At 55.0% G+C, this 26,742-nt stretch overlaps 2 protein-coding genes and 1 non-coding gene across 3 annotated transcripts; 2 read left to right on the forward strand and 1 right to left on the reverse strand.

Moving 5' to 3' along the window:
• The first annotated feature begins 1,084 nt into the window (after positions 1-1,084).
• Positions 1,085-1,275, forward strand: LOC135174222 (U2 spliceosomal RNA). Its single transcript, XR_010301808.1, has one exon. It is a non-coding gene; the product is annotated as a U2 spliceosomal RNA (small nuclear RNA).
• On the reverse strand, positions 1,170-9,425 carry LOC135174182 (basic proline-rich protein-like). Its single transcript, XM_064141410.1, has 5 exons — positions 8,969-9,425; positions 7,674-7,788; positions 4,653-5,091; positions 1,670-2,595; positions 1,170-1,422 (listed from the first exon to the last, which is right to left on the reverse strand). Exons 1-5 carry the CDS (start codon positions 9,423-9,425, stop codon positions 1,170-1,172), a joined length of 2,190 nt encoding a protein of 729 aa, XP_063997480.1.
• Positions 9,118-26,614, forward strand: LOC135174191 (gastrula zinc finger protein XlCGF57.1-like). Its single transcript, XM_064141416.1, has 2 exons — positions 9,118-9,158; positions 24,524-26,614. The coding sequence occupies exon 2, from the start codon at positions 24,525-24,527 to the stop codon at positions 26,283-26,285; it is 1,761 nt and encodes a 586-aa protein (XP_063997486.1). The 5' UTR covers positions 9,118-9,158; position 24,524; the 3' UTR covers positions 26,286-26,614.
• The last annotated feature ends 128 nt before the right edge of the window (positions 26,615-26,742 follow it).

Genomic DNA, 26,742 nt, shown 5'->3' on the forward strand with positions numbered 1-26,742 from the left:
GCCTGGGCAATCACTGCGATGAAGAGCGACTGGAGGAGCTGGGGAGGGTTAGTGTGAAACAGGAGGCTGAGGGCAGAGCTCATCACTGCCCACAGCTACCTGAAAGGAGGCTGCGGGGAGGCTGCTGCTGGTCTCTGCGCACAGGCAGCGACAGAACCAGAGGGAAGGGCCTCAGGCTGCCGCTGGGTAGGTTTGGACTGGACATGAGGGGACATTTTTTCGCAGCGAGAGCGGTCAGGCACTGGAGTGAGCTGCCCGGGGGGTGGTGGAGTCAGCGACCCTGGAGGTGTTTAAGAGCCGTGCAGGGTCGGCGGAGCGATGCCCTCTGTGCCCGGCGCTGAGATACCCACCCCTGCCCCAGAACTCTCTGCCGGTGTGGGGCTCCTTGCGCAGATCAGCTGGAGCCGAAGTCTCCCTCCCTGTCCGTGCCCCTTGCCTGGTTTTGTGCGCTCAGATTCTCTCCTCCCCGAGGCAGGCAGAGGCAGAGGGCTCCGAGCAGGGCCAGCCGGAGCCGTTTCCCTGTCGTCAGCGGCGGCAGCAGCGGCGGGGAGCAGGGGGCGGAGCAAGGGAGGGGGCGTGGCGGGGAGGTGGGTGGGGATTATGCTAATGAGGCAGCGATGGAAGCCGCAGGGTGGGCGTGACCAGCGCAACCCACGTGACCCAGAGGGGAGCGCGATGGGTACCAGGGGGCGGAGTGATGCTAATGAGGGGAGAAGGCAGCGAATGGGACGCCAGGAGGCCGCGCCGAGCCCCGCCAATGAGGAAGGGTGGGCTGAGAGAGGGGCGGGGCTTGCGAGGCCCGGGGCGAGGCGGACGATGGCCCTGGCCGGAAGGCAGGACTGGGGCGGGGCGAATGCAGAGAGTGGGCGGGGGCATGGTAATGAGGAGCGCGAGGCTTGCCGGGACACAGGCTCAGGGAGCCTTCGGGGGGGCTTGAGCGGCGCTGGGTGTCCGCGCGGAGAACCGAGACCGGGCGGGAGGGGCGGGGAGCGGAGTGGGGAGGCAGCTGGTGTGGGCAGGGAGGTGTCCGTGAGCTAGGGGAGCCCCGCGGAGCACGGGTGGGTGTGTGGGGAGGTTTGGGGTTATCGCTTCTCGGCCTTTTGGCTAAGATCAAGTGTAGTATCTGTTCTTATCAGTTTAATATCTGATACGTCCTCGATGAGAGGACTTTATATTAAACGGATTTTTGGCCGTGGGAGTTGGATCCGGAGCTTGCTCCCTCCGCTCCGCGCATCGTCCTGGTATTGCAGTGCCTCCAGGCACGGTGCACCCCCGCACGGGGACCTTTGGTGGTTAACGACAGACGTGAAGCAGCTGAGGCGCCTCGGCCCGCCCGTCAGGGGCAGGATCTGCCTGCGCAGGGGCTGCGCTCGGGGCTTGGCCTCTCTGCTGCTCCCCACAGGCACAGAGGAACTGTCGCTGCTGGGACGCAGAGCACAGCAGGGCTCAGACAGCTCCGCCAGCGCCCCGAGCCCCGCGGAGCCTGCTCGGCACAGGCTGTCTCTCGCAGGTTGCCTCTCCCCAGGGCGCGCTCCGAGCAGCGATGCTTTGGGCAGGCAGAGAGCAGAGAAGCACCGAGCCAGAGGCGGCGCAGGGCGCAGGGAGGCTGCGCACAGCAGCTCAGCCTCTGCTCCCCGCAGCGCAGAGCAGCAGCAGAGGTGAGAGGAACCTGAGCGAGGGCAGAACGAGGGGAGCAGAGCAGCGGAGCAGGGCAGAAACGGCCTCTGGCTGCGCAGCTGCGGCGCAGAGGTGAGGGCAGAGCTGGGCGCAGTGTGCGCGGCCACTGCTGCTGCCCGCGGGCAGGAGCCATGGCGGGGCGGGGCCCTGCTCCTTCTGCGGCGCTGATTGGCTGCGGCTGCCCGGCTGGGGGCGGGACTTCCGCTCCGTCCCGCGCTCCGCTCCCGCCCGCGGAGTCCGTTCCGGGGCCTCCGCCGCAGGCTCTGAGCTCCCCAGGCCGGCAGGAGCCTGCCGGGGCCGGCGCTCGGCACCGTCCTGTGCGCGGAGCTCTGCCTCGGCCTCCGCTCTGCGCCCCCCGCGTGTGTCAGGTGGGGAGAGGGCAGCGGTGGGGCTGAGGGGGAGCGGAGCCCCCGGGGGCCGAGGGTCGTGTGCTGGGTCCGGGAGGGGCGTGTGGGGCTCCGGGGCCAGGTGCGTGGGGTTGGGGTGCGTGGGGTGCGTGTGGGTGCGCTGGGTGGGTGCAGGTTTGTGCGGCAGCAGTGGGTGGGTGTGGGGCAGGCTGTGTGTGGCTGTGGTGTGGGTGAGGGGCGTGAGGGTGGGAGTGGGCAGCGCTGGGGCTGTGAGAGGCTGTGTGCGGGTGTGGGGGGTGTGAGTGTGGGGAGCTGCGTGGGGCCGCGGGCAGGCCGTGGGGAGCTGTGTGGGTGTGTGGCGCTGGGGGCGGTGTGGGAGCTGTGCGGGTGGGGTGCGGGTGGGGCCGGCAGAGGTGTGCAGGGTGGGGGTGTGCGGTGCCGTGGGAGGGCTGTGTGCGGCTGTGTGGGCGCGGGTGGGGCCGGTGAGGGGTGGGCGTGTGGGGGGCTCCTGGTGCCGCTCTGCCGCTCGCTGTCGCTGCTCGGGGCAGCTGCAGGCGCCCTGTGGCCGCTGCTGTGTGAGCGAGCGGAGCCCACGGGTGGGCTGCGGGGGCTGCCCTGGCGCTGTGTGCCTGGCCCTGGCCCCTCTGCTGCCTGCTGGCCTCAAGGGACTCTTTAGTTTCCCTCCTGGCATCTCAAAATTCTCCCCAGGGCCCCCACAATGATCCCCTTGGATCCCCAAATGACCCCTGGGATGTCCAAATGTCTCCATTGGTGTTCTCTTGGTTGGTTTTGGGTGAGGGGTGGCCATGGGGGTGGCAGCTCTGGTCCCAGCTGTCTCTGCAGGCCCTTTTCAGGCTGCCTTTGCCCAGAGCTCGTGCTGGAGGGTCTGATGTGGGGCTTGGGGTCAGCACTGCAGCTGCTGGCAGGTGCAGGAGCTCCCTGCTGCCATCGTGGCAGGGTGCAGAGGCCCAAGGCAGGCAGCTGGGCACAGGCTGGGCCCCAGCAGGACAGGGCAGGCTGTGGCTGGCAGGGGCAGAGCTCTGCAGGCTGCAGAGGCAGCAGCAGCAAGCCCCAGGCTGGCCTCCAGGGGCTTTGTGTGTGCAAAGTGGAGCTGAAGCTGCTGAGAGCAGGCAGGAGGAAGGCCTGAGAGACACAAATGGGCACCTCCTGCTGCTGCAGCCCCAGGGGCTGCAGGGCCTTGCTGGGCAGAGGTGCCCACACTTGGCAAGTGGTTGCCTCTGCCTGCCCTTGGGTGCAGGGCTCTGCCCATCGCTCTGTGGGTGTCCCTGTTGGGGACACATCACACAGATGGAGACACCTCAGGGGTCTCTAGTACCCAGGGGGCCCTGCCCTGCCCAGCATGCCTGGGTCAGCCAGGCCTCATCAAAGCCCAAATGCTATAGACCCCCAGACCCCGCCCCAGCCTCAGTGGATTCCAGTCCCAGCCACAGGTTTCCCCCTAAGTGCCCCAAGGAATCCCAATCCCAACCCCACAGCCCCCACCAGAACCCCAGCTGCCCTGAAGGGATTTGTTGACTTTTGAAGCTGTTTAGAGGAGGTTTGAAGACATTTTGGTGACTTTTCAGGCATATTTGAAGAGTTCTGAGAACAGAAAACCTCCTGAAAACTTCTCCAGCACTCTGTTAAAGGAGTTTTAATGCCTCTTGGGGTGGTTTTAGGAACTTGTAGGAGGTTTGGATGTTTTTTTAGGGTGCCTTTAAGGAGTTGAAAGAGATGCTGATGGTTTTAATGCAGTTTGAAGCCTATTGAAGCCTTTGTCAAGGGTGTGAAAGGCTTAAAGCAGCTCAGAACCTGATGAAAGTCTCTACAAAATGAGTTGTAGAATAGAACCAAGCAGGTTGGAAGAGAGCTCCAAGCTCCTCCAGGCCAACCTAGCACCCAGCCCCGTCCTAGCAACCAGACCGTGGCACTAAGTGCCCCATCCAGGCTTGGCTTCAACACCTCCAGGCACGGTGACTCCACCACCTCCCTGGGCAGCCCATTCCAGTGCCAATCACACTCTCTGCCAACAACTTCCTCCTGACATCCAGCCTAGACCTCCCCTGACACAACTTCACACCTTGTCCCCTTGTTCTGTTGCTGGCTGCCTGGCAGCAGAGCCCAACCCCACCTGGCTACAACCTCCCTTCAGGGAGCTGCAGACAGCAATGAGCTCTGCCCTCAGCCTCCTCTGCTGCAGGCTGCACACCCCCAGATCCCTCAGCCTCTCCTTACAGGGCTGTGCTCCAGGCCTCTCACCAGCTTGTTGCCCTTCTCTGGATGCCAGAGATTTGAGGGCCAGAAAGCTCAGAAGTTTTGCTGTGTCCTTAAAAGTTCTAAACAGGTGTTGATGGTTTTTAAGGCAGCTTTAAGCCTCCTGAAGTTTCCAAGTGATTTGAGTGACTTCTGGAGAGCTTTTTAAGACATTTTGTTGATTTCTCAGGCCTATTTGAAGCGTTTGGAAAAGCCAGAACTGCTGAACATCTCTCCAGTACTTAGAAGAGGTTTTAATGCAGCTTTAGGTGGGTTTAGGAACTTCTGAGAGTTGTTTTGAAAATAGTTTAGTGATGTTTTGGGGCCCTTAGGAGTTGTGCAGCGATGTTGATGATTTTTAGGGCAGCTGTAAACCTCTTTAAGCATGTTTGAAGTGTCAAACACATCACCCCCTGGCCCCTCTGCTGCCTGCTGGGCTGGCGGCAGAGCTGAGGTGGGAGCGGCGCCGTGGGGGCTGGTGTGGGCAGGAGAGGTGGCGGTGAGCGTGGGGCTGGCTTGCGGCAGAGGCTGCCGTGGGGGCTTCGTGTCCGCGGCGAGCCCTGGGGGCTTGGAGGCTTGGTGGCGGCAGGGGCCGGGCGGCTGCGGTGCTGCAGGGCAGCGCTGGGCTGAGGGCCGGGCTGGGGGGGGAGCCTGGGGCGGCCCGTGGGCTGGCTTTGGTGGGGGTGTCAGGCGTGGGTGCTGTGGCCGTGGCGAGCCCGAGCTTGGGAGCGCCTGGGGCCGGTGGCAGCTGTGGGGCGGTTTGGCTGTGCTGGGGGCGGTGGCATCGGAGCCCTCTGTGCCCGCCAGAGCCGTGCTGTGGGGGTGTGGTGTGCCCAGCCCTGTGCTGCCAGCACTGCCTCGAGTGCCCCCAGCCCCCTGCCTGTGTCTGGGGACCCTCTCACTGCAGGGTGCCCCCAGCCCCCTGCCTGTGTCTGGGGACCCTCTCACTGCAGGCTGTCCCTTGCCCCCTGTGCAGGAGATTCCAGCTTGCCCCCCGAGTAGGACCCCCTGGTTTTGGGAGACCCTTTCAGTTTTGGGGAGTCCTTTCCACCAAGTGTGGGCTGTTGAACTCCAGGAGACTTTATTAGTGGGAGCTAAAATAGACCTAAAACTGCTCCACTGGAGCCACAAAATGTTCCACTGGACTCCAGAATGGCTCGGGGGGGGGGGCTCAGATTGGGTCCTGGCACTCCAAATGTTCCTTCAGGATGCCCTGGTGGAGCCCAGGACCCTAAAATGGTCCTGAAGCAGCCTCAGGTAACAGCTTGGGACCCCAAAATGCTTTCCTAAGATCCTTTAGTTTCCTGGCACCTCAAAATTGCTCCCAGGGACCCCAAGATGATCTCCCTGGATCCCCAAAGTGACTTCTGGGCTTCCCATGTGCCCTCAGGGCTTGTGGGGTGATTTCTTGCAGGGTGTTTGTGGTGAGGGGTGGCCATGGGGGGTGGCAGCTCTGGTCCCAGCTGTTACTGAGGCCTCTTTTCAGGCTGCGTTTGCCACACCTGGAGTGCTGTGTCCAGTTCTGGGCCCCTCAGTTCAAGAGAGATGTTGAGGTGCTGGATGGTGCCCAGAGCAGGGCAGCAAGGCTGGGGAGGGTCCTGGAGCACAGCCCTGTGAGGAGAGGCTGAGGAAGCTGGGGGTGTGCAGCCTGCAGCAGAGGAGGCTGAGGGCAGAGCTCATTACTGCCTGCAGCTGCCTGCAGGGAGGCTGTAGCCAGGTGGGGTTGGGCTCTGCTGCCAGGCAGCCAGGGGCAGAGCAAGGGGACACAGCCTGAAGCTGTGCCAGGGCAGGGTCAGGCTGGATGTCAGGAGGAAGTTGTTGGCAGAGAGAGTGATTGGCACTGGAATGGGCTGCCCAGGGGGTGGTGGAGTCGCTGTGCCTGGAGGGGTCCCAGAGCAGGCTGCATGAGTCACTTAGTGCCAGGGGTTAGCCAATCAGAAGGGTTCGGTGAGGTTGGACTCGATGATCCTGGAGGCCTTTTCCAGCCTGCTTCATTCTGTGCTCCTTTGCCATCCTGCTCAGGGTGGGCACCCCCAGCCCTCTGCCAGTAGTCCTGGGGGGGACTAATGTGGGGGTTGGGCTCAGCCCGCAGGTGCAGGAGCTCCCTGCTGCCATCGGGGCAGGGCTGCAGAGGCCAAGGCACAGGTGGCAGAGGCCCAGGGGCACTGCCAGCAGAGCAGGGTGCTCAGGCCCTGTGCAGCCTGCCCTGGGCTGTGTGCAGGGCTGGGCCTCAGGCCCCTCCCTGGGCAGGCTGTGGCAGTGCTGCAGCAGCCTCCTGGTGCAGAACTTGCTGCTCACATCCAATGTCCACCTGCTCTGCTCTCCTTGCCCTGGCCCAGCACTGCAGCCCTTGGGAGCAGTCCCTCTGCAGCCTTCCTGCAGCCCCTGCAGGCCCTGGCAGCTGCTCTGAGCTCTGCCTGCAGCCTTCTCCTCTCCAGGCTGACCACCCCCAGCCCCCTCAGCCTGTGCCCACAGCAGAGCTTCTGCAGCCCCTGAGCACCTTTGTGGCCTCCTCTGGAGCCTCTCCAGCAGGTCCCTGTGTGCCTCGTGCTGGGGCCCCCATGTCTGCCCCAGCCCTGCAGATGAGGTCTGCCCAGGGCAGGGCAGAGGGGCAGGATCCCCTCTCTGCAGCTCTGCCCACGCTGCTGTGGGTGCAGCCCAGGCTGCCCCTGTCCCTCTGGGCTGCAGCCACCAGTTTGGTGCCTTCTGGCTCTAGGAAGCAAGAATCCAAGTGCCTGGGACAGGAGAATTCCTGCTCTGGAGCTGCATGGCTGCCTGGAGCTGGGCACTGCCAGCTGGCAGTGGTGGCACCCCCAGCCCAGCCCAGTGGGTGCCCAGCACCTTGGCAGCCTGGATGGGAGCCCTGCTGCAGGCTGCTGGAGCCTGGGGTGGTGCTGAGCTCTCTGCTGGTTGCTCTCTGCCCTCTCTTTGCCTTCTCTCCTCTCTCCCCGCAGGGTCCAGCAGTGGCTTGGTGCTGGACTCAGCCTGGCCTGGCCGCAGGGCACCTCGGACCCTGGCCTGGCCTCGTCTCTAGCCCAGGGGTTGGTCTGGGGTGGGGGCTCATGGGCAGGAGTCCCCACTTGGGGACAAAGGAGGCTGCTGAAAGGAGGCCAGGGAGTGGGGGAGTACCCCCAGGGAATGGGGTCCCCAGATAGGGGCAATGGAGGAGTCCCCAGGTGTGGAGAGGGCAGAGCAGGAGGGGCCCAGAATGTTGCTGCCCCCTGCACTGTCTGTGCCCCTAGGCAGGAAGGGTCCAAACTGGCACTGCCATGGGCCCTGCCCCCAGAATGCCTCCAGAGTCCCCCTAGTTCTGGGTCCCTTGGGGGCAAGGGGGTCCTTTGCTGCCTCCTGGGTGTTGGGGGACATTTTTGGTTCCTTTGGGGTGCCAGGGGGTACCTGAGGGTGCCAGGGAGGCACTTGGAGGCCTCAGTCTGCTGTTGTACTTTTCCTGGGGCCATTTTGGGCTGGACTTTGGCTTCTCCTCCTTGTGCCAGGGTCCAGCGTGGGCTGCCTGGGGGGGCACAGGGGGTCAGGGGAGGCTGTTTGGGGGTTCAGGGCTTTAGCCCCTCCCAGTGCCAGTGCCTGCAACTGGCAGTGCTGGGCCAGCAGCCAGGGGTGCTCCTGGCTCAGCCCCTGGGCCTGGCCCCACAGTGCCTGCTCCTCATGTTGGGCCTTCTGCAGAGCTGAGAGGTTCAGGAGGTGTCAGAACCCCCCAGACCCACAGCCCCCCCCAAGCTGCTCAGAACGCCCTCCCAGCCCCCCCAGGGTGTGTTTGCTGCCAGCTTCTGCCTCAGTTTCTCCCTTTGTCCTGGAGGCTTTTGCTGTCCTGGCTGGAAGGGGAGCCCTGGCACCTGCTGCAGGTGCTGTTGGCTGTGGGCACAGCTGGGGACAGCTCCGGGGCCTGTGGTGCCTGAGTGGCCCTGCCCTGCTGTGATGGTTTGGGTGTTGCCTGCCCCCACACTTTAGAATTCACCCAGACTGGACTCAGCGGCTCTGGAACTGGAAGGAAGCTTCACCTCTGCAGCGCAGCAGAATGCACAGGCAGAGACCTGCAACCTGTGCAGTTCTGTGCAGAAACACTCAAGGTGAAAGGTAACACAGGAGCACAGCAGCCCTCCCAGAAACCTGAGTCCCCAGGACGGGATCCCAGCTGCCCTTCCCCCTTAAACCGCCCCTCTCTACCTTACCCCAGACACTGCCTTGTGCCCAAGGAAGGCTGGAGGTTGGCCAGGGGGGTTCAGAAGCAGGTGGATTAGTCACAGAGACATCAGGTTGGGTTGGAGAGAGAAGTTCTGCCCAAAGCCCAGGCAGCGACTGCGTTATCTGCGTTTGGATTCTTGTTCTTATGCATATCTGCAAGCCTGGGAGTGGAGCAGGCCTCGCGATTGTTTCACAGCCTGTGACCTCCCCAGAGCATCCCAGCTAGCTCCAAACCAGCACAGCTGCCCGGCGTGCCCGGCTCAGCCAGGCACCATCAGAGCCCCAATGCTGCAGAGCCCCAGACCCCCTCAGCCCCCCCCAGCCCCAGTGGATTCCAATCCCAGCCACAGGCTTTCCCCCACGTGCCCCAAAGCATCGTGATTGTAGCCCTGAGCCCCAGGGGATCCCAATCCCAGCCCCACAGCGCCCCACAGCCTCCCCCCTCAGCCCAGCCCAGGGCAGCAGCCTCGGCCCAGGGCTCCCTCCCGCACCTCCGCAACCGAGCGCAAGGGGGCGCAGGAGCGGCAAGGCAGCCCCGCCCCCAGCTGGCAGCACAGCCAATGGGAGCCGGCGGAGGGGCGGCCCCGCCCCCAGGGCCGAGGGAGTCTCCGCCCGCAGCTGCCTGAGCGCCATTTTGGCTGCTGCTGGGAGCGGCCGCGGAGCGATAGAGCAGCGCCTGAGGTGTGCGCGGGCAGCGCTGCGGGGAGAGAGCTGCGGGGCCGGGAGGCGCTGCGGGGCCTGGGGAGCCGAGAGTGGAATTGGGAGGGGCTGCGGGGCCTGGGGGTACTGAAAGTGCTGAGAGCAGTGGGAGCGGAGGCGGAGGGGCTGAGGGGGCTGCGGAGCGCTGAGTGCGGCGGGAGCGGAGCGGGGCTGGGGCTGGCTGGGTCGGGCTGCGCTGAGCGGGGCTGGGGCACGCCGGGAGCTGTAGTTGCGGGGGGTCGGCGCCATCCTGGCTGCGGTGCGGGGCAGGGTCGGGGCTGGGTCCCAGCTGCTGAGAGTCTCTCCTGAGGGAGGTTGTGCAGAGAGCTCTGAGGAGGCTTTGGAGAGCTGCGAAGAGTTTGTCAGAGGCTGTGAGGAGCTGGGGAGAGATTTTGGTGCTTTGTGTTGCGGATTCTGTGCGGGGCTGAGGAGCCAAAAAGTGCTGCAGGTGTGCGTGAGGCTCTTGGCGAGAGGTTTGGGTGCCTGGTGAGGGGGTGTGGGGAATGCCAGGGGCTCTGAAGGGCTTCTGCTGAGTTTTGAGGCGGCTGCAGGCGGTGGAAGCAGCTGCTGAGGATTTGGCAGGCAGCTGTGAGGCTTGGGAGGGGTTTGTGAAGGCTGCTGAAGAGTGGCAGAGGCAGAAGCTGCCTGAGAGCTCTGCACAGTCAGTTTGCAGGAGTTGGGCAGGGACTGGAGTGAGGTTTTAGAAGAGATTTTGATTCCTTCTGGTCGCTTTCAATGACTTCTGAAGCTCTTCTGAGCATTTTCAGGCCTTTTTTCTGATTTTTTTTTGAAAGAGATTTTAATTATTTTGAGGCCTTTAAAATGTTTGAAAGATTTTTTAATTTTGTACTTCTTTAAAAATTTTAAAAAACATTTTCATTATTTTCAAGCCTTTTAAATGATTTTTCCAAGATATTTAAAATATTTCCAGGCAGTTTTAATGATTTTTGAAGCTCCTTTGTCCAGTTTCAGGCTTTTTAAAATGCCTTTTGCAGCTGTTGTGGTCGTGGTCATTTTCAGGCCTTTTAAGTGATGTTTGAAGATAATTTTGATAATTTTTAAGTGGTTTTTTTTCCCAAAAGCAGTTTGAATGCCATAAAACTTCTTAAAACCTTCAAGCCTTAGGAGACTTTAAAGCATCTTTAGGTGATTTTATGAAGTTCTAAGGCTTTTAGGAAAAAAAATCAGTTTATAAGGGGTTAAGAATTTTAAAGATATGTTGATGGCTTCTAGGGTGAATTCAAAACTTTTTAAGTGTGTTTGAAGAGTGCCAAACACATCAGTAAACCTGGAGAGTCTCTTCAGTATTACTGTGGCTTGTTGAGAGTTGTTGAAGAGATTGGAATGAAATGTCAAGAACTGTGGCTCTGCTCTGAAGGAATTGGGTGACTTTTGAGGTAGTCTTTAGGTAGTTTGAGGAACTTGTGTGAGGTTTGAAAGGTTTGTGATGAGGTTTTAGAGGTCTTCAAGAGATTTGAAGAGATGTTGATGGTTTTTAGTGCAGCTTTAAGCCTCTCAGCCTTTCTCAAGTGCGTGGAAGGCTTAAGGACACCTAGAAAGTCATTAAAGTCTCTACAGAAGGAGTTGCAAAGAAGAGTTGCAAAAAGGTTTTAACAACTTCTGCAGAGTGTTCTGAGCTGTTTTGGTGATTTTCAGGCATATTTGAAGAGTTTGGTAAACACAGAACCAGGAAAGTCTTTGTAGTGCCGTTGAGAGAGTTGAATGCATCTTTAGGTGTATTGAGGAAGTTTGAGGAGTTTTGAAACTTCATGAGCTTTTAAAGGCCTTCAGGAGTTGTGAAGAGCTGTGCCCTCTGGACAGCAGCTGAAGTTGAGCTCTTCTCTGCCTTCCACTGCCCCACTCTGCTCCTTCTTGACTCTTTTGCTGTTGCTCAGCTTGAATTATGCAGTTTGTCCACTTTGGATACATTCCTGGAATGGTTTGGCTTGGAAGAGACCTTAAAGCTCATCCAGCTCCAACTCTCTGCAATGTGCAGGGACACCTCCCACCAGCCCAGCTTGCTGAAGGCCTCATCTAGCCTGGCCTTGAACACGTCCAGAGAGGGGAATTCACAGCCTCCTTGGGCAGCCTGCTCCAGTGTCTCCCCAGCCTCACTGTGGGGAATTTCTTCCTAGTGTCCAGTCTGGGTCTTCCCTTATCCTATCCCTTTGGAGAGGCCCTTGTCCAAAGTCCCTGCCCAGTTTTCTTGCAGCCCCTTTCAGGTCCTTTTCTTCCAGGTGAAGCTACTTTTGAAGAAATTGTTACGAGTTTAAGAACTGAGATGTCTGAAACCATCAAGTGCAGTCTTTCTGAGGCCAGACAGTGCAGGAGGTGGACCAGGAAGTGTCATCTGTGTTATTTCATTCCCTCAATCCTGCATCCACTGCCCCTGCAAACTGGCTGCACTCTCAGTTTTGCCTTTTTCTTCTCCCTGACTCTGTCCCTTCATGATGTGGGTCTCACCTCTGCTATGTGCAGAAGGTTTCCAGCTGACTTTGTCCTTGGCTGAGCTCATTTTTTGCTGCATCAGGTTTGGTACAGGTGAAGCAGAGCGATAAGGTGGGGAGGGGGCATGGAGGCCTAGGGTTTGGCCTGGTTTGGAGGGAGATTTTGGAGACCTTTGGCCTAAGGAGGGTTTTGGAGAACTGTGGCTGAGGTGGACTATGGCTGGAAAGCTTTGGCCTGAGGAGGTGTTTGGAGAACTGTGGCTGAAGTGGACTATGGCTGGAAAGCTTTGGCCTGAGGAGGTCTGTTGGAGAGCGGTGGTCAAGGCAGACTCTGGACTTGTGTATTTCAGCTGCTGTTGGTGTGTTCTGTGCAGTTCCTCCTAACAGTTCCTTTTGCACTGCCAATGGTTTTCAGCCTGGTGTGGAGAGTTTGTCTTGAACTGCTTTGCAAGGTGTTGAGGAGCCTCTGTCTGCTCTTCCAGGCAGAAATGGAGAGCTGAAAGGGTTTAGCTTTCCCCAAGCTGATAGAACAGGAATCCCTAGCAATAAAAACTGTCATCTGCCTTAGGCTGCAGCTCTGGAGTTGGGCTTTTTGCTGTGTGAAGCATCAAGGTTGTGGAGCTTGCTGCTGCTTGTTGGAGTTGCTAGAATGAGAGCATAGTTTGGGTTGGACAAAGCCTTTAAGCTGGCAGAGTGCAGCTGCTGGGTTCAGCACTGCCAGGTGAGCACTGAGCCCTGGCCCTCAGCATCAGAGCTGCAGAGCTGTTGACCAGCTGCAGGGTGAGGGAGTCCAGCAGTGCCCTGGGCAGGCTCTTGCAGGGCTTCATCCTGCAGTTTGTGTCAGGTGCAAGACCTGCCCAGATGGCATCATGTTGGAAGGGACCCTCAGAGGTCATCTTGTGCACCCTGTGGCAGTGAGCAAGGCCAGCTGCAGCTAAAGCAGGTTGCCCAGGAGCACATCAGCTGTGATCTGGAATGTCTGCAGGGATGGAGCCTTCAGCAGGTCCCTGGGCAGCCTGTTGCAGTCTCAGCAGCCTCCTTGTGCAGACCTTCCTCCTGATGTCCAGCCTAACTCTGCCCTGCTCCAGTTTGAATCCAGTACCTCATGTCCTATCCCTGCAGGCCCTTCTGCACAGTTCTTGCACAGTCCCTGCCCAGCATGACTGTAGGTGCCCTTCAGAAATTGAGCTGAAGGCTCCAAGGAGAGCTGAGAGCTGCTTTTCTGCAAGCTGAACAGCTGCAGCTCTCTCAGCCTGTCTTTGTAGGAGAGGTACTGGTGGTGAATCAGAAGCAGGCCCCCCTGTTTTGGGCTTTGTATCACCTCTCTGTGACAGCTTGAGAAAGTTGTTGGTGTGCTCCAGAGTGGCTTAACACCCTGGAGGTGTTAAGGGCTGGGTTGGATGAGGTCTTGAGCAACCTGGTCTGGTAGAAGGTGTCCCTGGCCATGGCAGGGGCCTGGAGCTGGCTGAGCTTTGGAGTCCCTTCCAGCCCAAACCATTCTGTGAATGCTTGGATCTGGGCACTTAGCAGAACTTCAGTGGAGTGAAACTGTAAATAAGCAATGTTGTAAAGCTGGGTTGGAGCTGGGAGGGCTGGATTGGAGCTTGTGCCCTGCCCTCAATGTAAAATATGACTTGCAGGTCAAAGCAACTCTCCTGCAGCTGTGCCTCAGAATTTGTGATGCTCAAGAGGCAGCTCTGAAGTAGCTGCTGCAGGAAGTGAGCTGAACTGGAGCCCTGCACTCCAGAAGGAAAAGTTTTTCCCTCACAGTCAGGCACTGGAATCAGCTTCCCAAGGGCAGTGGTGGATTCCCTTACCCTGGGCAGCTTTAAAACTCATCTTGACAGGGCCTGGCCCAGCTGATGGCAAGTGCAGTGTCATCTGGAAAGGTTGGAGCAGATGGTCCTTGGGGTCCCTTCCAGCCTGGCATTCTGTGGGCACAGAGCTGTGCTGGGCATGTTGAAGGCTGCTGCAAAGCTCTTGAAGCCTTTGTGCAGAGTGCCAAAGACATCACTGAGCCCAGAAACTGCCTGCAGAGTTCCCTGCTAAGAGCTTGTAAGAGCTGCCCAAGCATTTGCCAGAGTTTCTGATCAACTTGGAAGGGATCTGGATTGTTTTTCCAGGCAGTTTGAAACCTTTTTAAGCATTCTTCTTCTCCTCCTCCTTGGCCTTGGCCTCTTCATTGTCCTCCTCCACCTCCTGTGTTTCCTCCTCTTCCTTTTCCTCTCCCTGGAGGCTGCATTTAGAAGCATGGAATCATAGAATGGTTTGGGTTGGAAGTGATCTCCAAAGCTCATCCAGTCCAAGCCCCTGCATTCAGCAGGGACATCCTGCACTAGATGAGGCTGCCCAGAGCTCACCTTGAATATGTCCAGGGATGGGACCTCAGTTCCCTCCCTGGGCAACCTGTGGTGTTGCAGCAGCCTCCTGGTGCAGAAAAGATCAAGTGATTTATTGCTCAAACACGGAGATCCCCCTGCCGAAACTATATCACCCACCTGAATTCTTTGATATGAGGTTGCAGAGTAACATTTCAGAAAATGGCAAATAAAGAGAAAGAGTCTGTGATCTTTAGAGTTCTTTTGAGTCTTCTGAAGTTACTCAGTCTTTAGGTAAAAGAGGCTTTTCTTTGGTTTACTCACTGTTAAGCAATTCAGTTCAGCTGGATTTGAAGTTATGGGCGGTGTCCCTTCCTTTGTCAGGATCGGGCTGAAGCAGGCCTCTGGCCTCTGTGGCCCCTGCGTCAGGCAGGGCCGATCAGGAGTGAGAAGTCACCGGGGCAGGAGCAGCAGGCGGGCAGGCAAGCGAGCAGACACGCAGGCAAAAGGCGCTGATCCATGCACGCACACTGTTTTATAATGTTTCTAAAGAGGTGTAACCCACCAATTCAGACTAATTTTACGTTGTTCTTACAGATTGGCACAAATTCTAATTAACCCATATAATTGGACAATTTTTACCAAAAACAACTTCTGAGACCACCCCAAGTTTGGCCCACCACAGGTGGTCAGCATGCATGAGAACCAAGGTCGACAGTTGGAAAAACAATGGCCAATGTTTACCTCTTATCTTCACTAGGGAGGCAACTTCTCATGGGACTGGAAGATTGTTTTGGGTTTTACGATGCTTTGGCCTTTAAAGTAGGACACTGGTACGCACAACATGGGAACCTGCTAGGGAGCTTTGCTACCCTCCATGACACTCCCCCAAAAAAAGGCCACAGGATCAAAGCCCAGCTGAAAAATGTATGTGCATGAGATCACAGAATCAGTCAGGGTTGGAAAAGACCACAAGGACCAGCCAGTTCCAACTCCCCTGCCATGGGCAGGGACACCCTACCCTAGAGCAGGCTGCCCACAACCTCATCCAGCCTGGCCTTAAACACCTGGCTAAGCTATCAGCCCATGGCTTGGATGGCAACACCTTGTGCTGGATTAGGAACTGGCTGGAGGGCCGGACCCAGAGAGTGGTGGTGAATGGTGCCACATCCAGCTGGCGGCCAGTCACTAGTGGTGTCCCTCAGGGATCTGTGCTGGGCCCCATCCTCTTTAACATCTTCATAGATGATCTGGATGAGGGCATGGAGTCAGTCATCAGCAAGTTTGCAGATGACACTAAGCTGGGGGCAGATGTGGCTGGGTTGGAGGACAGAAGGGCTCTGCAGCAGGACCTTGACCGCCTGTACAGATGGGCAGAGTCCAATGGGATGGGGTTCAATAGCTCCAAGTGCAGGGTGCTGCACTTTGGCTACAACAACCCCATGGAGAGATACAGGCTAGGGTCAGAGTGGCTGGAGAGCAGCCAGACAGAGAGGGATCTGGGGGTGCTGATTGATACCCGCCTGAACATGAGCCAGCAGTGTGCCCAGGTGGCCAAGAGAGCCAGTGGCATCCTGGCCTGCATCAGGAATGGTGTGGTCAGCAGGAGCAGGGAGGTCATTCTGCCCCTGTACTCTGCACTGGTTAGACCACACCTTGAGTATTGTGTTCAGTTCTGGGCTCCCCAGTTTAAAAGAGACGTTGAGATGCTTGAGCGTGTCCAGAGAAGGGCAACGAGGCTGGTGAGAGGCCTTGAGCACAGGCCCTATGAGGAGAGGCTGAGGGAGCTGGGATTGTTTAGCCTGGAGAAGAGGAGGCTCAGGGGTGACCTTATTGTTGTCTACAACTACCTGAGGGGTGGTTGTGGCCAGGGGGAGGTTGCTCTCTTCTCTCAGGTGGCCAGCGCCAGAACCAGAGGACACAGCCTCAGGCTGTGCCAGGGGAGATTTAGGCTGGAGGTGAGGAGAAAGTTCTTCCCTGAGAGAGTCATTGGACACTGGAATGGGCTGCCTGGGGAGGTGGTGGAGTCGCAGTCCCTGGGGCTGTTCAGGGCAAGGTTGGACGTGGCACTTGGTGCCATGGTCTAGCCTTGAGCTCTGTGGTAAAGGGTTGGACTTGATGATCTGTGAGGTCTCTTCAAACCCTGATGATACTATGATACTATGATATGATACCTCCAGGCTACCACCTCCCTGGGCAACCCATTCCACCACTCTCATGCTCAACAACTTTCTCCTCACATCCACTCTGACTCTCCCCACCTCCAGCTTTGCTTCATTCTCCCCAGTCCTGTCATTGCCTGAGAGCCTGTAAAGTCCCTCCCCAGCTTTTTTGTAGCCCACTTCAGATCCTGGAAGGTCATAAGAAGGTCACCTGGGAGCCTCCTCTTCTCCAGACTGAATGGCCCCAACTCTTTCATTCTGTCCTCACTGCAGAGCTGCTCCAGCCCATTGATCCTCGTGGCCCTTCTCTGGACACGCTCCAGCATCTACACATCCCTCTTGTAATGGGGGCTCCAGAGCTTGATGCAGTACTCCAGGTGGGGTCTCAGCAGAGCAGAGTGGGGGAAATCACCTCCCTGGCCCTGCTAGCCACACTTCTGGTGCAGCCCAGGCTCTGGTTGGCTTTCTGGGCTGCAAGTGCACACTGCTGGCTCGTGTTGAGCCTCTCCTCCACCAGCCCCTCCAAATCCCTCTCCTCAGGGCTGCTCTCCAGCCTGGCACTACCCAGCCTGGATTTGTGCTTGACATTGCCTCGACCCAGATGCAGGACCTTGCACTTGGTTGTGCCCACCTCTGCAGCCTGTCCAGGTGCCTCTGCATGGATCCCTGCCCTCCAGCCTGTCTGCTGCACTACACAGCTTGGTGTGATCAGCAAACTTGCTGAGGCTGCACTCAGTGCTTCTGTCCATGGCACCCTCAAAGATTTTGAACAAACAGAATCTGGCAGCATTTCAGGAGATGAAAGCAGTGAATTGTCCTGCACCTCTGCATGTGTCAGCTGGGAGCTTGCCCACAGAGCATGGGCACTGTGCCCTCACAGCAAACCTCATTTTCTCTTGGGGCTGTGGAATGACAGCTCCAGGAGAGCTGCTAAGAGAAAGCTGCCAGAAATGGGCAGTGAGAGGAGGAAACCAAACCCTCTGGAATGAGTCTCTTTAGGCTGCCTGTGTGTGCATGGTGCTGGAGGTGTCAGGTTTGGCCAGGGGTCAGAGACTCCTCCAGCATCACAGTGAAGGCTGAAGAGGATTTGCAAGAAGCTGACCAAGTCCCTTCCCCCTTTCCTGCATCTGCAGAGAGCAGGAACATCCCTTCCTGTGTGTTCTCAGGGTTTCTTTGACCTTCTGTTGAGGAGTGGTCAGAACAGAGCTGACCCTGAGTTGGGCCCTGCTGGCAGGAGTTGTCTGCAGGGCAGAGCTGAACACAGAGTGGATGGGGTGCGGTCTGTGAGCAGGGCCAGGGAGGATACCTGGGGCCAGACCTCCTGGCAAATGCAGCTGCAGCCAGCAGAGCCCTGGGCAGGCAGTGGGAGGAGCCTGCAGCTGAGGCCTGTACAAGGCTGGCTGGAGGTAGGTCTCCTGTGGTGCTGCCCTGTAGCTGTCTGCTGGGGGTTGTGTGCTGGGCCTGGAGAGGAGAGCTGAAGTGCAGACTCATATTTTCAGCAGCTCTCTCTAGCTGCTGTGCCCATGATGCTGGGCTTGGGAAGTGCTTGCGCCAAGACCCAGCTCTGCTGCATGGTCCTGGACAGTGCTGAGCCATCCCTTGCAGGTCAGTCCTGTCCCTCTGTGTTGAGGAAGAGCAGAGTTTGCAGAGCTGCCCCTTGGTAGAGCCCAGCAGGTAAAGAACCCACAGTGGGGGACAACAGCAGGCCCTAGGCTTTTGTTGATCTGTGTGGTACATCCCAACTCCCCACTGAGCCTCCTACCCACCACATTTCCCTGCCATTGGGGCTCTGAGGGACATCCTCTGCTGTAGGAGTCTGGGGACCCCAAGGCAGGGGTCAGTTGTGTGGAAGGAGGTTATGTTTGGGGCTGGAATGTGCAGTGTGGGCGGGAGAGAGTTGGAGTTTGTTTGGTCTTCCTGGATCAGCGCTGCTGCCTCTTGTCTGAGCTAGGAGAGATCAAAGGGCAAAGCCTGGGCAGGAACCTACCCGCCAACAGCACAGGGCTGGAAAACAGGGGGCTGGGAGCACTCTGTAAGGACCAGGGTGTCTCAGCCGCCCCAGCACTTGGGATCTCAGCACAGGTGTTACAGATCTGCCCCCACACCATGGCAAGAAGCAGAAGTATGAGGGCCACTCTCAATTCTTTGCCTCATATGATGGTTTGGGTGTTACCTGCCCTCCCACACTTTGGAAGTCACCCAGACTAGACTTAGCTGGCTCTGGAAATTGAATGAAGCTTTATATTTACAGCTTAGCACAATATACAAGCAGATATTTACAATCTATACAGTTCTACAGAAATACACAAGGTAAAAGGTAATACAGAAACACAACAGCCCTCCTGGAAACCTGAGTCCCCAGGCAGGGCTTTCAGCCACCCTTCCAGCTTCTCCCACCCCTCTCTACCTTACCCCAGATGTTGCCTTATGCCCAAGGAAGATTGGAAGGTTGGCCAGGGGGGTTAGGAAGCAGGTGGATTAATCAAAGAGACTGAAGGTGAGTTTAGAGAGAGAAATGCAACCCACAACCTGAACACAGAGCGTCTCCCCTATCTATGTTTGGATTCTTGTTCTTATATGTATCATCAAGCCTATGAGGGAATTAGACATCACCATTGTTTCCTTTTCACAACCTGTAGTCTAGTTCTTCTCACCAAAACATTCCAGCAAGCTTCAAAATAGCACAATCCACCCCTGTCTATTTCTCTCAGAGTAGTGCTGAGAACTATCTGATCTAAACCAACATTTACACCAATGAATATGACAAGTTCAGTTCACACTTTGTTCTGGCTATTTCAGATGAAGATGATTCAAAAGCTCAGAAAACATCAAACAGTTTGTCTCCTCACAGATTAGATGAGAACAGGGACTCCCAGGTGACTTTGGGTTTGTGCTCACATACTGTAGATTCCCTCATAGATTCTTTCATTGGATGCCAATGGCACCTAGAACAGAAAACTCCTAACAGCTTGTATTATACTCTCTGAATTTAGACTCTCTCAGCTAAGGTTAGATTTCTCTGTGGCACACACTGGATTTCACCGTTCTGCTGCATTACCCAGTAGGTATGACCAGGACCTTCAGCAGACACCACCCCTCGGACAGGTTTCCCTTCGCCCGAAGGAGAAAATACCCAAACAGTTTTCCCTAACAGATTCTTTTCACCTACAACAGGAACTTTATCACCGTCTACAGTTTGGACCAAGTCTGATTGTGCAGGTCCTGCTCTGTTTACTGAACCTCTACTATTTACCAACCAGGTAGCTTGTGCTAAATGTTTGTCCCAGTTTTGCAGAGTTCCACCCCCCATGGCTTTTAGGGTGGTTTTCAGCAAACCGTTGTAGCGCTCAATCTTCCCTGAGGCTGGTGCATAGTAGGGTATGTGATAGATCCATTCAATACTGTGCTCTTTGGCCCAGTTTTTCACAAGATTCTTCTTGAAATGAGTGCCATTGTCTGACTCGATTCTCTCCGGAGTTCCATGTCTCCACATGATCTGTCTCTCCAAGCCAAGAATGGTGTTACGTGCAGTTGCATGTGGAACTGGATAGGTTTCCAGCCATCCGGTGCTGGCCTCTACCATCGTTAGCACATACTGCTTGCCAGAGCGAGATCAAGGTAAAGTGATGTAGTCAATCTGCTAGGCTTCACCATACTTGTACTTTGACCATCTCTCACCATACCATAAGGGCTTGATTCGCTTATCCTGCTTAATAGCAGCACAAATGTCACAGTCATGGATGACTTGGGTGATAGCATCCATGGACAAGTCAATTGACCTATCGCGAGCCCATCGGTATGTTCCATCTCTGCCTTGATGTCCAGATGAATCATGGGCCCACCGAGCTAAAAACAGTTCACCTCGGTGTTTGCAAGCAAGGTCAAGATCAGAGTTTGTATCAATTTGAGAGATCTTAGCAGCTTGGTCTGCCTGCTGGTTGTGTTGGTGTTCCTCAGTGGCTCTGCTCTTGGGCATGTGTGCGTCTACGTGCTGCACCTTCACTGGAGTTCTCTCCAGCCGTGCATCAATGTCCTGCCATAGATCAGCACACCAAATAGGCTTTCCTTTCCTCTGCCAACCATGCTTCTTCCAGTCCTTTAGCCAACCCCATAGAGCATTGGCTACCATCCATGAGTTCGGTCACATCAAGTTAGATAGCTTTTACCTCAGCGAACTGACTGGATTCTCCTTCTCCATCTCTTGCTTTGATAACTCTCCTGATAGGACTCTGGACTGCTTTCTTCCATCTGTATTTGTTCCCAGCAAGATGACAGGAACCATCTGTGAAAAATGCATAGTTCTGCCAAAGGCTCCAAGTTGGACCATTGTCGCTGTCAGCTGTGTACAGAATGTTCTTAATGTCCGGACCAGATCACACAGGTCCCAAGCCCACTGCATGGACTACTTCTCGTTTGATCTGATCAAAGGCTGCTTGTTGTTCAGGTCCCCACTCGAAATTGTTTCTCTTACGAGTCACATTGTGCAGAGGTTTGACAATCTGACTGAAACCAGGAACGTGTAGTCTCCAAAATCTCACTGCACCCAGGAAAGATAGAGTGTCCTTCTTATTGGTGGGAACTGCCATGGTGGAGACTTTGTTGATCACATCCTGAGGAATGTGACGGCGACCATCCTGCCACCGCACTCCCAGAAACTGAATTTCTTTGGTAGGTCCTTTGACCTTGTCTCTCTTAATGGCAAAACCTGCTTGCAACAGAATGTCAATGATTTTGATACCTTTCTCGAAGACTTCCTCAGCAGTTTGGCCCCACACAATGATGTCGTCGATGTACTGGATGTGCTCTGGAGCTTTACCTTTCTCCAGTGCATTGTGGATGACTGACACATCGTTGAGCTGTGTTTCCACCCCTGAGGCAAACGGTTGAACTGGTACTGGATTCCTCTCCAGGTGAATGCAAACTGAGGCCTGCACTCCTTCGCTATGGCAATAGAGAAGAAAGCATTAGCAATGTCTATGGTTGCATACCATTTAGCCTCCTTCGATTCCAGCTTCTACTGGAGTTCCAGCATGTCCGGCACAGCTGCACTCATGGGTGGCGTCACCTCGTTGAGGGCACGAAAATCAACTGTCAGTCTCCAGTCTCCATTGGATTTACGCACAGGCCAGATGGGACTGTTGAAAGGTGAATGAGCTTTCTCGATGACAGCCTGACTCTCCAGTTGACGAATCAGCTGATGAATGGGCAACAAAGAGTCACGGTTAGTTCTGTACTGCCTGTGGTGCGCAGTTTGAGTAGCAATTGGCTCTTCCAGATCCTTTATGTCATGATGTCCCCCAACTGCAGATTCATCAGAAAGTTCAGGTCTAATGGACAATTTCAATTTACCATCCTCAATCTCTACAGATGCTATTCCAAAAGCCCATTTGTGACCCTTAGGATCCTTGAAACAATCTTGTCTCAAAAAGTCAATTCCCAAAATGCAAGGCACATCAGGACCAGTTACAATAGTATGTGTCTTCCACTCTTTACCAGTTAAACTGATCTCAGCCTGTATTTTAGTTAACTCTTGAGATCCACCAGTGATTCCAGAAATAGTGATAGATTCGGTCCCTTTGCAATTGGATGGCAACAAAGTACACTGAGCACCTGTGTCAACTAAAGCCCTGTATTGCCCAACTTTTGAACTGCCAGGCCACCTAATGAATACATTCCAATAGATTCGGTTCTCTCCACTATCCCTTTTCTCCTTCTGGCTGGAGGCAGGGTACCCCTAATGCTGAACATGGCATGTGGGGTGTACACAATAATTGGTGGTGTTGTGAGAGAAGTTGCAATTGTTGGAATAATTGCATTTGCTCTCGGGAGCTGAAGAAGTGACAGCTACTTTTCTGGCATTGTTGCCTCTGTTTCTGCCACTCTGCAGTTCCCTGACTCTCTTTGAAAGAGCTGAAGTAGGTTGACCATCCCACTTGTTCATGTTCTCACCGTATGTGTCACGCAGAATTATCCACAGTGACGCACATGATTGCTGATGTCTGGGTGGGATTTGTCTCCTCCTGGGCTGGAATTTCCTTGCAGGAGGTGGGCATCTCTTCCTGATGGCAGAAACATGCACCCATTCTGATGATGCAGGGATGGTTTCTCTTACCAGATTGGCAATGGAGGTTTAAAGTTCCTCTTTCGGTTTTTTCATGCTTTTCTTAAAGCTGTTCTCAATGCCATCTTTCATCCCCTTTATCTCTGTAGTCATAGTTTGTATGGCAGAGACAATGGCAGAATGTGCCAAGCTGTCCTCTACCTGCTTGAGCTGGTCAGTGAATTCACCAACAGTGGGAGACCTTCCATTTTCACTTCTTGATGGAAACCTGCTAGCCAAGATGTTAGCATAGGATGAAGGAGCAAGCTTAATAAGCTTCTTCATGAGACCTGTTCCAAGAGGAATGTCATCAGGCTCATGAGTGCCATGATCTCCATAGAGCACTTCCTTCACAGCAAACTCCTTCAGAAGCTTAATTCCCTGCTCAATGGTGTTCCACTTTTTGGCTGCCCATGGCAGATCATCTTGGGAAGGATATCTCATAGCCACAGCCAATGGGAGGCATGTCCACAAGCTAACCTTTCCAAGAGGACTTGCCAGGTATTTGTCTGCTTCATTGTCCTTTGTAAGTGGTCCTAGCTGCTTGGCAGACATGTTTCCTACCTGCAGGGTATTGGCACCAATGCTATGGCATTTCATCAGTCAGCTTAGAATTGGCTCTCCTGATTCCCTTTCTAACTTCCCTGACCTCTCTGAGGGGATCATTGGAATCCTGGATGTCATCCTTCTTTTGTTGTTCTGGTTGTCACTGGCCTAGAAACAGACCCTAAGAGCACTCAAACTCCTCAGAACCATCCTCTTTTCTTGGCAGCCAATCTCACAAATCTAAGTATGTTGGCCAAATCTCTAAGTCTGTACTTCTCCTCTTCCTCCTCTTGTGCACCAGAGGTCTCTCCCCATAGTCCTCTTTTGAATCACTCCTTGTCAAATGTTCCATCTTTGCCCAGGCTTTGGCTGGAGGCAAAATATTTTAAGATGAAATGGACTTTGATGACCCCTCTAGCGGGTCTGAATTACTGGGGGTCTGACCTGAGGTCTGTGAGTTTGAATCTGGCTTAGGGATAGGGGTTTCTGCTGCCTGAGGAATCAAATTAGCTGAAGGAACATCTTTGGCCTGAGCAGTTATCTCTGTTCCTGGGCTATGTGCCATGTTATTCACGTTTTTGTCAACAACTGAGACACAATCTATGGGAGGAGGTGCAGTGGTGTCCCCCCCTTGTTCTCCTTCTGAGCTACAATTGTTTACATTTGGAATGCTGCTTCTCTGGGACACTTTTGGCTTCTTAAAGGCACCACATGCATATTTCTCTTACGTAATGTCAAAATTGTTATTCAAAATTATAGGACCTAAGATTACACATAACAGAAATGCCACAGTCTCATGTGAATAAAATTCAGAGCAAGGGTTAGGTAACTGGGTCTTAGGTAAAATTACTCTCATTAAAGCTGCTGATAAAGCAGTAGATGTGTCATTTCCTGAATTGTTTCTGGTAAAAAGCCCTGCAATGTTACAGCTGACATATCCAAGAATGTAGTCTCCATAATCAAAAAACATTACCGTATTTTTTTTTCAAATTAGATTAAACAAAAGGTAACCAATTTGAACTCTCACCCAGCAGTAGATGAAGAAACAGAAAATGTGCCACACAAAAGCCCCACTAAGTAAAATAGCTTCATTAGCTTAATTCTGATTCCCAGAGTTAATTAACAGTCAATCAAATTTAATTTGACCCACATTTGGTGCCAGAATAAATGATGTGATGGTTTGAGTATTACCTGCTCTCCCACACTTGAGAAATTACCAAGACTAGACTCAGCCAGCTCTGGAAATTGAATGAAACTTTATATTTAGCACAATATACAAGCAGATATCTACAATACAGAAAACACAACAGCCCTCCCAGAAACCTGAGTCCTCAGGAGGGGCTTTCAGCCACCCTTCCACTTTCTCCCACCCCTCTCTACCTTACCCCAGACATCTTGTGCCCGAGGAAGAATGGAGGATCGGCCAAGGGGGGTTAGGAAGCAGGTGGATTAATCAGAGAGATGGCAGTTTAGGTTAGAGACATGCAGCCCACAGCCCAGGCAGAGAGCATCTTCCCTATCTATGTTTGGATTCTTGTTTGTATACCTCTCAGCCTATGAGTGAAGTAGACATCACGATTGTTTCTCTTTCACAGGCTGTAATCTAGTTCTCACCAAAACATTCTAGCTAGATTCAAACTAGCACAACTCAGCTTCATGTTGATCGTTGGGAGGTGTCAGAGGCTGTATTGACCCAGGCAGGATGTCAGAGATTGAGCAGCTGGGGTCAGGTGCTTCCATTTTCCCTAAGAGCAGTGACCTCTTCATCTACTAGCATGGCCTCACAGAAGGACCCAGATGAGATCTGGGAGGAGATGCAGCACCCAGAGAGTAAGATGGAGCAGGCAAAGTGCAGTCTGAAGAAAGAAGAGGAGAAAGATTTCAAGACAGAGGATGACAACGATGAGGGGACTGATGACTCTGGTGATGTTGAGTATGAGGAGGAGGAATTTGAGGGGGATGAATTCACGTTAGCCAGCTCTGTGCCAGTCAAGCAGCTGCTTCAGTGCCCTGAATGTGGGCAGAGATTCACACAGTGCTCACAGCTCATTGACCACTGCCGAGCCCATACCAGTGAGAAGCCCTTCAGCTGTGCTGACTGTGGCAAGAGCTTCACAAGGCACTCACAACTCATTATCCACCACCGAACCCACACTGGAGAGAAACCCTTCAGTTGTGCTGTCTGTGGCAAAAGCTTCACACAGCGCTCACAGCTCGTTGTCCACCACCGAACCCACACTGGAGAGAAGCCCTTCAGCTGTGCTGTCTGTGGCAAGAGCTTCACGGTGCGCTCTAACCTCATTGCCCACCACCGAGCCCACACTGGAGAGAAGCCCTTCAGCTGCGTTGACTGTGGCAAAAGCTTCACACGGCGCTCAGAGCTCGTTATCCACCACCGAACCCACACTGGAGAGAAGCCCTGCAGCTGTGTTGACTGTGGCAAGAGCTTCACGCAGAGCTCACAGCTCACTGTCCACCGCCGAACCCACACTGGTGAGAAGCCCTTCAGCTGTGCTGACTGTGGCAAGAACTTCACACAGCACTGCAGCCTTGTTGCCCACCGCCGAATCCACACCGGCGAGAGGCCCTTCAGCTGTGCTGACTGTGGCAAGAACTTTGCAGTGCGCTCACAGCTCATTGTCCACCGCCGAATCCACACTGGCGAGAAACCCTTCAGCTGTGCTGACTGTGACAAGAGCTTCACACAGCGTTCGCAGCTCATTGCCCACCGCCAAATCCACACGGGCGAGAAGCCTTTCAGCTGTGCTGTCTGTGGCAAGACCTTCACAGTGCGCTCCAGCCTCATTGTCCACTATCGAACCCACACTGGTGAGAAGCCCTTCAGCTGTGCTGACTGCGGCAAGAACTTCACAGTGCGCTCACAGCTCGTTGTCCACCGCCGAACACATACCGGTGAGAAGCCCTTCAGCTGTGCTGACTGTGGCAAGAGCTTCACAGCGCGCTCACAGTTCATTGTCCACTGCCGAACCCACACCGGTGAGAAGCCCTTCAGCTGTGCTGACTGTGGCAAGAGCTTCACAGTGCGCTCACACCTCATTATCCACCACCGAATTCACACTGGAGAGAGGCCTTTCAGCTGTGCTGACTGTGGTAAGAGTTTCACTTGGAAGTTCACTCTGACCCAGCACCGCAGCGTGCACACCATTGAGAAGTCCTTCAGCTGCAGGGACTGTGGCAAGAGCTTCAAAACCAGCCACAGCCTCACCATCCACCGCCGCATCCATACTGGAGAGAAGCTGTTCCCCTGTGCAGAGTGCGGCAAGAACTTCACCACGAGCTCAAGTTTCATCCAGCACAGACTCATCCACACTGGTGAGAAACCCTACAGCTGTGCTGACTGTGGCAAGAGCTTCACCCATACCTCTGCCCTCACCCAGCACCGTCGTGTCCACACCGGCGAGAAGCCCTTCACCTGCTCTGACTGTGGCAAGAGCTTTACCCGCAGAGGCAGTCTCACTTCCCACCGCTGTACCCACACTGGTGACCAACCCACGCTGCAGGGGAAGCACAAATAGACTCACTCCAGGTCTGTTGGGGTAATTGTGTCCCTCCCCCCACCCAAGAAGGCCTTTCCAGCAGATTGAACCAAGGTTGCCACTTTTTCACCTGCATTTCTCAGAGGTTGAGGGCTCCAGCAGGAACAAACACCTGCTCTTCTGAGCACCAATTAGTGCTGGTGAGAATAATTACAGTGCTGAGTCAGCACAGCTGGAGATGCCATTGGAGCTGGGCTCAGCTGTGCAGGGATTTGTCTGGTTCTTCCCCTATTCTTTGTGTCTCCCTGGGGTAAAACGCCCTCTGCCCGGTGCCCAGTTGTGTCAATAAAAGCCCAAAGTGACCCAAATCCTGTCTTTTTGCTTTTATTTTAGCCACTGCTGCCCACAGTGCCCAAATGTTGGGGGCATTTGTTCTCTAGGGATGGGGCCGGAGCCCTGTGCCCATACTGGGGAGGTCGAAGTGACGTTCTCAGAA

This window comes from Pogoniulus pusillus, unplaced genomic scaffold, assembly GCF_015220805.1.
Source record: "Pogoniulus pusillus isolate bPogPus1 unplaced genomic scaffold, bPogPus1.pri scaffold_50_arrow_ctg1, whole genome shotgun sequence".
Taxonomy (NCBI): Eukaryota; Metazoa; Chordata; class Aves; order Piciformes; family Lybiidae; genus Pogoniulus; species Pogoniulus pusillus.

Bases quoted from the DNA above. Each gene is read 5' to 3' on its own strand.
- LOC135174191 (XM_064141416.1), top strand. From the start codon at position 24,525: ATGGCCTCACAGAAGGACCCAGATGAGATCTGGGAGGAGATGCAGCAC.
- LOC135174182 (XM_064141410.1), bottom strand. From the start codon at position 9,425: ATGGCGCCGACCCCCCGCAACTACAGCTCCCGGCGTGCCCCAGCCCCG. The intron at 5,092-7,673 runs GTACCCCCTGGC...ACACCCCCACAG, and splicing joins TGCCTCCCTGGCACCCTCAG to CACGGCTCTGGCGGGCACAG. The intron at 2,596-4,652 runs GTTTACAGCTGC...TCGCTCACACAG, and splicing joins CTTCAAACATGCTTAAAGAG to CAGCGGCCACAGGGCGCCTG.